The 12,743-nt window shown below is 41.2% G+C and overlaps 1 protein-coding gene and 1 pseudogene across 1 annotated transcript; both read right to left on the reverse strand.

Annotated features, from left to right (window-relative positions):
• Positions 1 to 217: 217 nt before the first annotated feature.
• LOC116690255 (uncharacterized protein K02A2.6-like) lies at positions 218 to 1,527 on the reverse strand (annotated as a pseudogene).
• A 7,909-nt stretch (positions 1,528 to 9,436) lies between these two features.
• Positions 9,437 to 11,973, reverse strand: LOC116689592 (uncharacterized). The gene is made up of 3 exons (XM_032516141.1): positions 10,748 to 11,973; positions 10,512 to 10,655; positions 9,437 to 9,689 (listed from the first exon to the last, which is right to left on the reverse strand). Exons 1-3 carry the CDS (start codon positions 11,306 to 11,308, stop codon positions 9,681 to 9,683), a joined length of 714 nt encoding a protein of 237 aa, XP_032372032.1. The 5' UTR covers positions 11,309 to 11,973; the 3' UTR covers positions 9,437 to 9,680.
• Between the last annotated feature and the right edge of the window lie 770 nt (positions 11,974 to 12,743).

The raw sequence follows: 12,743 nt of genomic DNA on the forward strand, positions 1-12,743 counted from the left end.
AGCACACATGATATGAATATATTTAATCCCAACAATCCCCCTTTTGGTCCCACCGGGACCACCTTCATTGGATACCTATTCAGTGATCAAAACAAAATGACAAGCGTCCCGGAATTCAATCATAGAGCATCCCAGGATACATTAAGAAGGTTTCCACTCCCCCTTTTGATCTTTTTTAAAAGATCATCATTAGCTAACCACCTACTAAACAGATCCCGGAAATTCTCTACACAAAATCAGAATCACAGTCACAATTACAACAGATATTACAAATAACAATGCAAAACGCTTCATTTGGGAATGGAATTTCATCTTGACTGTTGACTGGGATACCTTTATACCAGATTCAGAACCTCTAACCTGGGCGTTTTCAACCTTCACTCTTCGTCAACCTTGTGTCCACTTCTTTCTTCAACCAGGGATTGGACTAATCACCTGGAGTTGGAGCTTGGGAGGGGATTATTCTGCCCCTTTGCTGGTCCCTTTGCTCTTTTCCGCTCTTCTCTTCGTCCGAAGGGATGCGTGCGCCTCCTTCCAGTGCGGCTTGCACTTCCCTCAGTGTCCGTCCTGGCTCCTCCGCTGGCGTGCACTGACTCCAATGATTCCATGTTTCCCCCTTTCTGCGTAGTTTCACTGCATGGCTGGTGCGTTCAGTCACCTCGAATGGACCGGTCCACCTGGGTTGGTTCCACTTCCTTTTTATCTCTCTGAGGCTGACCCAGGCAGCCTGTGGGACCGTGTGGGCTGTGGATCTCTCACCTTTCTGTTTGGAGAACCTGGACACAAATACTTGTAAATCATAAAAATAGGCTTTGGGCAATCTTTTTACTTTACTTTCTGCTGGCCCAGTAGCCGCCAGACCAGGAAATTTTCTGCCTTTTTCCAGCTCAAATGGGGTGAATCAAGTGGACCTGTTCACAGAAAAACAAATTGTCATTAGAGCAATAGGCAAAGCATCAACCCAATGCATCCCAGTCACACTGCAGATTTTGCTCAGTTTCTGCTTTATGTTTAGGTTCATTCTCTCCACTTTTCCCTGTGATTGTGGATGGTACACTGTACCAAACTTATGCTGGAGCCCCAGCATTTGTTCTACAGTTTGTAGGTCTGAATCCTTGAAGTGGGAGCCGTTGTCAGACCTTATCCTAGAAGGAAAACCATGAGTGGGGATGTAATGGTTGATTAGACATTTTTACCACTGTTTTGCTGTCTTCCCTTTTTGCTGGCCAGGCTTCAGGCCATCCTAAAAAAATTGACTGTCAATCGGTATTGGCCCCCTCTGCTAACTGTCCCCATATCAGTAAAGTCAATGATTACCTCCCTCATTGTGTCGCACCTCAGTGGGAATGCTCCCATTTCTGGTTTCACTGTTGGTTTTGGGTTGTATTGCAAGCATGTCTGGCATTCTCCTACCTAGTTTTTGTCATGTCTTTCATGTGTGGATGCCATCAGTGACATAGCGCTCTGTCCAGCTGGTTTGATCCCACATGTCCTAATCTATGTGTTTCAGTCAAAGTCTGTCTGGTAATGCTAAGAGGTAACAGTACTCTCCCGTCAGGTCCGTGCCAGATTCCGTCCACCTCTCTAGCTCCTCTGTTTTTACAATATGTTTTCTGTTCTGGGATAGCTTTCAAATGTAGTTCTTTTAGGGTGTGTGTTGTGTTTCATTCTCTGGTCTGCACACTAGTTGTCTGCATAAACGGTTATCATATCCTGCACTCCTTTTAGCTGCTTCATCTGCCATTCTATTTCCTTCTGCCTTTTCTGACTTCCCACTGTCATGCCCCCTACATTCAATCACTGCCACTCCTGCAGGTTCCTGTAAGCGATGCACTAACAGTTTAATTTCCTGTTCATGTCTAATTGGCTCTCCTGATGCAGTTACAAACCCTGTTCTTACCCATTGCTGGAGGTTTAAGTGACAAGCCCCTACCACATATGCTGAGTCAGTGTAGATGTTTACCGTTCGCGACGCTCTAGGTCTAACGGGAGACAGAAAAAGCATTAGCCAGATCAATGCATGTGAACCATTTTTGTGTAGGCAACAAATTTGTAAAGGCCACATAGGGATTTGGAACGGGGCACGTAGGTGTTCCCAGATTAGCATTTACTTTTCTCAAGTCGTGCACCATAGGCCTTGTATTGTGTGAGAAATACCTTCAATAGCCACTGGTTTAATGGGGTACTGAGGCTGTCTGATCGGTAGCAAAGTTTTCATTTCAAATGTGACAGGTTTACAATGCACCAACCCTACATCTGTGGAGCCAGTACTCCATGGATTTAGGAAGTGAGGTCACCGGGGCAGCCGCGTCAGGGTGATCAGTCATTTCTCTACCATGTGACCTGGAAATGAGACAGTTCTCCAAAAAAGCAGTATCATGCACATATGGCGGGAACATGTGGATGGAGTATGTGTCAGTGCTGGGTGAGTAGAAAACAAAGTCAGTTTGAGTGCGTCTAAAATCTTTAGCAGCTACTGCAGATTTAACCATTGGGCCTAATTCCTTAGCTTGATGTTTGGGGTTTATTGCCAGAGTAATGTGGGGAACAGATTCACCTGACATTTTGTACCAGGACATTTTTTCAGGGGTGAGTTCTACCTCAGCAGCAACACCTTGGGGACCTGCATAGATGCTAGTGGATTTTAAATCCCACTGTTTACCAAATAGGTTATCGGAAAACTCATTATAATAGAGAAGGTCATTTTCTCTGTCATAATGGAGGGTGAGGTGTGGAGGGTCAGCAGGTGGTACATACGGACGGAGGTTGCAAATCCAGGGTTTCCATTGTAGGTAGGCGGACAGGATGCCAGTGTGAGTGGGTGTCTCAGGGAACAGAAGAGGAAGTGAAAAAGGCAGTTTTTGTCTTTTCCCAGCGAAGCCTACAACAGTCACAAATCGTTCTGATAGAGGTGCATTATTTGTGTCATTCAAAGTGGAGTAGGTAGCATCTGAATCCACTAAAAATGGATAGTCTTTCCCACCTACTTCCACTGCAAGGAGAGGCTCTGCCAAAGCCCTCTCCGTAGCTTCCCCTGGGCCCCCTCAGTACATACCCTCATACCATCCTGGAGCCTGGTCACCTTCCTGTGTCAGGGGATACTGGCCTGGTGTCCGTAGCTGGGAGCAATGGTGGGATTTGGGCCTGGTGTCCCCCTAGTTGTCCTCTGCCTTGCCCTCTCTGCCTTGGTTGAGCATGTGGGCAGGCAACTTTCCAGTGGTCCATGGCACCGCACAAGAAGCATCCACTCTGTCGAAGTGGTTGGGGTCTGTTGAAACAAGTTGCAGCCCCCCCTGTATGTACCCCTGAACTGACCTCTGGATGGGAAAAATATCCCTGGGGAGATAGGAAAGCAGGAGGATAGGCTTGCTGAGGAGCAGGAAAGGGAGGAGGGATCTGGGGGATAGGATCACAAGGGAAAGGGGAGGGGTTGACTGGAGGGGGTGGAGGGTATGGGTTAGAATCAGCAGGCATTGTGACAGACATTTGTTACTGAGCATCTTTTTGTTAAGTTTAGCTTTTGCTTCTGCTAACTGTAGTTTCAAAAGCTGTGTCTGCAGCTCTGTGTTTTAACTCCCCTTTTTGTCAGCTTTACGTTTAGCAATATCTAAATGATGTTTAACATGTTTCCGCCACACCGCATCTTCACAATCATCATCTAAATCTGGATTTTCTTCCAATTTTACACACACCTCTGATGGCAGCCCTGCAAACACCGCCTTCCTGAACCACACGGATGTATTGCCCTTTTGCGCTGGATTTTTTTTCCTGTCTGACGCAGCCATGTGTCATAACAATCAGCTAAATACTTCATAGATTCAACTTTGGGGTCCCACGGGAAGCTAGGTATTCCTGCGGACTGGGGCAGAGGATAAATTCTCCTCATGACCTCTGCTATTCGATATAAATGGGGCATGAAAAGTGACTCATCGTCTTAAAGTTCGATTATAGCTTCTTTTTCTATTGTGCAGACCTCATGTTGATAATGTTCAGAGTTTCAACGTATGTGTGAGCAGGTGTAGTAATGTGGTGTGTTTAAGCCAGCCTTAGTAGCTGCATCTACAGGGGGCAGTACCTCTTTGTACTTGATATCATCTTCCTTGCCATCCAATTCTCCTCCTTTTTCTTTGTAATCTCCACATCCTGAGTCTCACACATCTCTACTTCCTTTTCTATTGATATCAGTTTCTCCCTCTGATTCACAGCTATCTCTCCAATTTTCCTTAATCTCTGCAGCGACCCATACCTGTCTTACCTTTTGCTTCTCCTGTCTCTTTGATCTCTTTCCCTTTCTCTCCTTTTCCTGTCCCTTAAATCTTTCTCGTACCTTTCCTCCAGAGTGATCTGCTCTCTGCTTGTGGCCTGAACTACTCTGTTTCTTGTATTCCTCCAGCTGTTCAAGCCTCATTCTCTGACTGAATGGAGCATTCTCATAACTTTCCATTTGCTGCTCTGAGAGTGCGCGATCCTGTTCTACAGAAGGAGAGGAGCAGAGAGGGGAGGGGCTCGGGGGCGCGCTTGGCTCTGTCTGTCTGGTCTGGTGTCCTGAGTCAAGGAAGAAAGTAACTGTGCCGCTTGTCACATCTATTATTGGCTATAGTCCGGGGGTCTGGGGGCCTTTAGTTCGTCAGTCTGAGTGTCGGATGTAGCAACATATGATTGTCCTGTTTGGGTTCTGATTCTGTCTTGTTCTGAAACGTAGGATCTTTGGCTCCCTGGACTCCTTCGTTTTTTTTTTGTTTTTGTTTTTTTTTTCAGTTTTATCTGGCATGAGATGACTCACGCTTTTCCCCATTAATGCTAATTCATGAATTTTCAGACCCTGGGCCTCTAATTCTTTTACCCTTTTCTTGAGTTTTGATCGCGGTATCAAAGCCTTTGAGTCAAATTGTTTCTTATACTCTTCTAACTCCTGTCTATATCTATTTCTGACTTTCCACAAATGTGCCAATAATGTAGTTGTGGTGTCCTCCGCGTTATCCTGAACGAGAGGCCACAACACTGTCTTTGTTTCTTTTTTAACCTTTTCCTGGTCTTTTTTCAGCTGTCTTATCTACCATTCCGCGCATTATTAATTCAATTTGTTTTTTCCACGGTTTATAGGGCCCGCAGCCTACACCGGTAATTATATGATCCCTTTGGGCTTCCATTACTCCAAATTTATGATTATGATTATGATTATTATTATTATTATTTATTTATTTAGTTTTTACAGAGAATTATTTTAAACTTGAGACTACCTTTCACACTAAATAGTCAACGTTAGTGCTATCCTTCATGATCACCTTAGTGTCACTACCTTTCACGACTCTATTTTTAGAGATGTTACTTTTCGCCTCTGACTCTTCTTCACACTAATTTAGCCAATATAGTGCTGCCTTTCATGTTTACTTCGACACTACACCTTCACACTTTTTCTTTAAAGTGCTACCCCTTGAGCCTGACTTTCCTTAATTTATTTTTAAACTTGAGACTACCTTTCACACTAAATAGTCAATGTTAGTGCTATCCTTCATGATCACCTCAGTGTCACTACCTTTCACGACTCTATTTTTAGAGACGCTACTTTTCGTCTCTGACTCTTCTTCACACTAACTAAGCCAATATAGTGCTGCTTTTCATGTCTACTTCAACATTACACCTTCACACTTTTTCTTTAAAGTGCTACCCCTTGAGTCTGACTTTCTTTATATTATCACAACAAAATTAGTCACAATATGGTACGTTCCTAGAATCCAACCTCTATGTCTTGATGTCAAGATTAATCAAAATACCTTTTCTAAATTGTCAACCAGAACCAAGGACCTCACCCATTCAATTTAGTTTTCTCCAATATAGCAGATTTGATATAAACAGGTTCTGCTTACCTTTTAGGTGGCCACCCTTGGTGAATGATTAGAGTGTCCGGTTCTGGTTGTTTGTCCAATAGAACTTCTTCCTCCTGGCTGGCTCGCCAAAATGTTGGGTGACATCCTGCCCTTCTAGATTCTTTCAGGAAGAAGGGTTCAAGTCCGTAGGTTGGATGAAAGAACGTTTATTACCATGGAATATTCCAGAGACAAGGTTAAAGAGAATTATGCATCCATAGCTCTCCCTAAATTTGTCTCACTCTTTTCCCTTTCTGCATGATCTTATGTGCACAGGGGCAGTTCATTTGCTACCACGTGACATGTTTGTGCGCTGTGTTTTGTCTCCAGAAGGTTAGTGCCTAGCAGAGCTTGGCCTGCAAAATAGATAACAGGTCTCAGACTTCTACTGGAGAGGGCCTTCACCCAAACACAGGACGTGTCCCTAACCACCCTTGGCCCTGCTTTTCAGAATTAAACTCACTTTGGCAGAGCTATGGTTGGACACATTGTACCAAAACAACTTATTAAAAGGTCACAGTAAACTTTATGAACTATCACACTGAAACCTAGCAGACTATGGGTAGGCCTAATGCTTTTGCTCTTTAGCTCAAAATATAATGAATTTAACACACATGATTAATATAATGCACTACGTGAATATAATGATGTTCATGAGCACACATGATATGAATATATTTAATCCCAACAGTAGTTAATAGAATAAAACAGAAATGTTCATTTCACTCAAACACCTACCTTAAATAGTAAAATCAGAGAAACTTATTGTTTTCAAGTGGTCTCTTATTTTTTTCCACGACTGTACAGTATATGAATTGTATAGTGCAGTCATATTTGTAAGTTTTAGTTTCTTCAATGAAATATAAAGCTAATGAGTAACTCTATGTTTTTAGATAATGCCGTGTCAAGCAATGCACTACTACAATGTTGACTTTCTCTTTTTAGATGAAGTGATAGCTGTGTCCCTCCCAGATGTGCTGATGTTTGCCACTGCCTTGTCAGCACTGCCACCAGCAGGAATAACACCCCGTCCAAGTATAGGGTTTTTAAATGACTCGCCGTTTCCAATGGCAACCACATGTTCGAACACACTCAAGCTCCCACTACTCGACTCCTACAGTGTCTTTAGGAAGAATATGGAGTTTGGCATCCAAAATGCGCCAGGCTTTGGGTGTTTTTAGTTGCCAAAGGGACTTTTAATGCATAATCACTTTTATTAAAAGTGGTTTGAGCTGTGGCTTGAGTTGTGGCTTGATTTAGGCTATTTTATTTATTTTTTGTCTTATATTTTTATCAACTCTCTGGTCAGAATAATGCCTTACAAGGTCATGTCTGCTTGTTTGCATCAGTTACTGTACTGCCTCTCTTGTTAAAAGGCCATTTGGGACGTGTCATGTATTAAAGTAAAGTTAAAGTAAGGTAAAGTAAAACCAGTGTGAGTGCTTCTTACATTGTTCAAATCTGTGCAGTTAGCTACTTGCATAGCATTAAAATCTCAGAGTGGTGTCCTGATTTTTGTTTGTTATTGCTGTTTCCTGTTTTTTACAGCTCTACATATATTTAAAAAAAATAAAATAAAAAATCAGAACAAATGCTTTTTGTAAGTAATTGTTGTTTACATGAACATTGAATCAGAAAATAAATACAACTTTAAGTGTAAAATGTCTCCATTTCAGTCCCACAGTTCAAGTTGCCAAATCTGAAAATTCAAAAGAAACACTTTTGGTATATTATCCTCACATAATATACCAAATCACATTTATGAATGGGAAGTGTTTTTCAAAACTTAGGCATGTATAGTCCACCAGTCATTTACTGATAAGCATTAAGATGCATTAAAGCAAAATACTAAATAAGGAAAATATTGTCTTAATACGTCCATGTTAATGTGGGATACCTAAGAAAGGTAGAAACGGGTTCCAATAGTCCATATCTATAGCCCAGCTATTTCCTTCAGAGTGATGTACAGTTCTGAGGCTGTCTTCCAGTCTTGTGTTCGTTGTAGTCCGTGTTGTTCCACTGCCTGTTGTAGGTATTCCTCTATGTCTTGATCACCGCTTAAATCAATCACTTGCCTTGCCTCAGGAAACACATCTGTCTTCAACAGCAAATCCACAGTCCCTTGAACCAAATCTGCAAAATTAGATGATACAATGATATAAAGGAGAAGGTTTGAAATGGTCATTGTTAGATTTGTTTGCTTGTTGATATACAGATATTTCTAAACAATGTTGAGACAGATAGCTTCTAAATTCAACAATGGATTATACCAACATGTACAATTGTCCAAATATATCCCAGTTTAGGCTATACCACAACACCTTGCATTTTTTGTAATGTACATGATCATTACTACCTGTAAGGCAAGAGATACAGTTCATTCGGAATCCCTCCTGGACATGATGCATGTCTGCTTGGTCGAATCCGGTGCTTGTTCCATAGGTCCATACATTCATCCAGGTCTTGCTGCAGAACATTACTGAAGCAAAATCTCAGTAAGCACTGGTGTTCGTGGCTGCCATTGAAGATTCCAGAGTCTCTTAGGTCTCCAAACAAGTCCATCCTAAACTGAGACCTGGGGATGCATTATAATAGATAATAATACATTGTTATTTATAATGCGCTTTTTCAAGTGCTCAAAGAGGCTTACATACAAATAACACCGTTTAAATGTGGATACATCTTAACAAAAGCATCACAGAGAAATCATAATGTATATCATATGATTATTACAACAGTAGTGATTCAATAACTGGGAAAAATATGGCTTCCTATGTTCAGTATTAGGCTATCACTTAGTGTTTAAGTGGCCTGAGTTAAACAAGAACACTAATACAGGGTATGTACAGCAATCCTTTAGTTAAATTTACTACTTTTTAATACCTTTTTTTACTACCTTCAGAATTTTTTTTACAACCATCACGACACTGAATTGCAAGTGTTAATCAGCGACCTTTCTATTATTTACACAGATTTTGACATTTACAACATACATAAATGAATAGATTTAGAGACAACATATCATTAACATATTGCACATATTTATTCCACTTCCAAACTGTTGCTGATTCACAAACTTGGCATCCACTACATGAACTGGTGAACTATTGTTTCCACTTGTGCTATAGGCCTAATATGAACTTGTGGGCATAAAGTCCTATGGCAAGTGCCTTAATTCCATCGCCTTTTCTTCAATAGTTTTGTCCATTTTGACCAGTTCCTCTTTTTTCTCCTTGTGTCTCCTTCCAAGTGTGTTTGATTTGGTGATTAGCTGGGCCATTTTTGACCCAGCTTTCCCCTCTGCCTCCTCGGCCAATTTGTTGGCATCATTTTCAAGGATGGCACAGACTTCGTCCAGGACTCTGCGTTGCTGCTTGAGCTCCTGTAGTTCATCCTCTGCGGCCTTCCTTTTCTGTGTTTGAGCATCACTCTCCCTCTTTCTCCGCTCTTGCTCCAGGTAGAGCCTGTACTGGGACCTAGCCGAGGCCACAGAAGCCAGCAGGTCCTTGGTTAAAGGCACCTTGAGGACACCACCACAGCTACTGACATTGTCACAGATTAACCTCAGTGCCTCCAAGGATTCACCTAGAAGGTTACAGGTTTCCACCTCCTTGTTAATGGAGAAGCCCCTCTCCACAGTGGCTTGTCCATGTGAAAGAAGTAAAACACTCTGGCAGAATCTCAACAGGTCCATGTAGGATGGGCTGAGGGTCAAGTGTAGAAACACATCCACACGTTGCTTGAAAGGCTGGAAAGAGCGGAATTGTTCACCTCTGCCCTCAAGAGACAGCAATGATGTAAACTGCTGAATAATTACATCACCTACAACATAGACAAATAAATTAAGTTAATAAATAGGTCATTTATATTTAGTAGTCCCAGTTGGCCTATCAGACCATTTGGCAATACATACATCACAACATCATGTTATAACATCTAAGTCAAGCTAGGAATGCGAAAGGCTTCTTCTGAACTTAATAATTTGATAAAGCATTGACACTTCCTGACTGTTGAGAGAAGAATGCAGAACACAACATCTTGCTAACACACTTCTCACACAAGGCTTTAATCAATCTGAATAACCTATGCACTTTGACTGTCCCTATATTATCTTCTTACCAGCTGGGATGCCACCTGCCAAATGTTTGCCCTGGAGGAATGTTTGCACTATTCCCTTCATCTGTCTGATGCACCAATAGGGATCTCTATGCATTCTTGAAGGGTCCAAGCATGCAATCTGCCTGACCACTTGGAATTTCAGCGGGCTTTTCTCCTGTAACTTCACAACAACCTTAACCAGGCCCTGCAAACATTCTCGCCTGAAGGTGAGCACAGAAAGCTCACCAACCTTGAATCCAGGATTTCTCTGAAGATCCTAACAAATAAGGAACATTTGTGAATGTTCACTGCAAATGCTTTGGAAAATAATTTGTTTTACTTCTTTATCCCTATTACATTTTCATCATCTTATTATTACTATTAATTTGAGTAGTAGTAGTTGTAGTAGCAGCCTAAACATAGTAGTAGCAGTAGTAGTACTACTAAATGACAGAAGTTAATTTTACAACATACATCCTGGTTCTTTGTGCAGGCAACCCAAAACACATGTGCATCTCTAGGGGGGAAAAAAATAAAGAAAATTACCTTGATAGCAGATTCTGCTCCCAGGCCTATGTCTACACTCCTTGGGGAGACCAAGTTCTTTTCATCTGTTAGATCTATTTTGATCAGCTGCAGGGGTGTGAGTTCCTGGGTGAGCTCTCGTTGAACGAACCGCCTCAGTAAACTCTTAAAATGACATAACAAGCAGTTAGTAATTAAACCATTTACACAGATTCACCAAATGCAATCAATTATATAAAATATTTAATGATCATTACCATCAGCAGCTCAGTCAAATCTTTGGCCAAGAAGGGCAACACTGGCTCATCAGTTTGGAACTTTGTCAAGAAGGGGTTGAAAGTTCTTGCAATTGCCAGAAAAAACTGGAGTTTTGCAATAATGAAAGGATCCTTTTGTGCAGCTACTATGGTGTCATATGAAGCTGTGCAGGGGACTGGAACCTTCTTTTTCTCTGCAGCATCCACATACGTCTTCAGCACTGGCCAAACTTCAACTGCCCTTTCTGCCACAGGAACGTTTTCCACCCATCTATGGCCACAAAATGGTATGGGAAAGCAAGAGGACCCCGTCAGGCTAGTGAAATCTTCTCTCCTGGCAGGAACATTATGAAAGAGGAAGTGCATGGCTCGCAGAAGTTTTTCCAACTGCCACATAGTAAAGCCTGCCTTTAAAGCATTGTGGACGGTGTGAAGTCCACAGCTTCCAACAGTAACGACCTGGGCACCTCCATAGAGCTCTGCATGTTCTTTCTGGAGTAGATCCACAAACTTGAAATTTACATTGGGGCCATCCATTCCAATTGATAGCAGTTGCCTCATGTTCAATTGTGTGACACATTCCTGTCAATCGACACCAGGAGAAAATCTGTTGTAAGTTATCATTCAGACACAGTAAAATAGATCTCAATATTCACAAAGGTTGGTTAAGGAGAAGCATTACTGCATACACATTTGATTTCAATTAATAATTGGTAATTCACCAATTAAATTTAGTGTTTTTTCCAACAACAAAACCTGAGGCAAATATTACATTTTTATAACTGTGATAATTTGTTGAATTTAACAAAATACTAAAAACATAATTTTCTTGTACCTTGGAGTCATACCCCACAGGTCAATAAATGCAGGTGGGGCTACATGTTTCATTCAAGTAACTACAGGACTTTAGTATTTTTATTAAGTATTTTTCTGCAAATTTTAGTATTTTGTGTAACCAACAGTAAATTAGCCAACATCATCCTATAATATAGGAAAATATTTGCGAATAAATAACTCTTCAAATGAGTGATCACCAGTATTGGGTAAGTTACTAAAAAAAGTAATCCACTACAAATTACTAATTTAAATTTGTAATTTGATTACATTACTGATTACTGCATGTAAAAAGTAATCAGATTACTAATTACTTTACTTTCAAGTTACTTTGAAAACCTATTAAAACCACAAGAATACGCTACAAAGTGAAACTCAGTTTTTTCCGTAATTTAATATTGCAGACATCCCAAGTCTCCCGGAAGTTCCGGGAATCTCCCGCATATTACAGCGGCTCCCTTATGCCCGCAAATTAGTTAAAATCTCCCGGAATCTAGAATGAGCGAGCAAGAGCGCGCATGCGAGACAGAAGAGACTGCACTCCAAACCGTGTAGTGCGCGCACGGCGGAGAGGGAGAGAGCGAGAGACCATGCGTGTGTGTGCCTCATGAAGAGTGTTCTCCGGTTATTCATTAAAAGTGCATGCTAATTAACTGACGCAGCCGGCCAAACGTTATTAGAAATGCATTTTACTAAAAAAAATGTCTTAACAATACATTTGTAACGCAAGTGACTTAATTTTACTGACATCAGTGACTAATCAAATTACATACATTTTAAATGAAATGAGTTACATTACAGCGTTATCACGAAAAGTAATTAGAATATTACTTTTTAACGCGTTATAACCAATTCTTGTGATCACAGGATACAGCGTAAGTAGGGCTATATAAAAAAGAACTTACCTTTATGTGATGCAACAAATCTTCGGCCCTTCCATGTCCAAAAAACTCAGATCCAAAGTATCTGGATTGGACACGGTCATCCTCCCAGTATCGAACATGGATGTCAAGCTGTTTTTTCTTTGACGCCTGATTGAGGCTCTCATCAAACATTAAAACTAATGGGCCAGCCTTGTTGATGCCATCAACAAGCCGTTTTTTGAAGAACGATGCTAATCCAAATCTGATGATGTACCCGGTTTTGTTTTTACCACAAGTGA

This window comes from Etheostoma spectabile, chromosome 5 (genome assembly GCF_008692095.1).
Source record: "Etheostoma spectabile isolate EspeVRDwgs_2016 chromosome 5, UIUC_Espe_1.0, whole genome shotgun sequence".
Classification (NCBI taxonomy): Eukaryota; Metazoa; Chordata; class Actinopteri; order Perciformes; family Percidae; genus Etheostoma; species Etheostoma spectabile.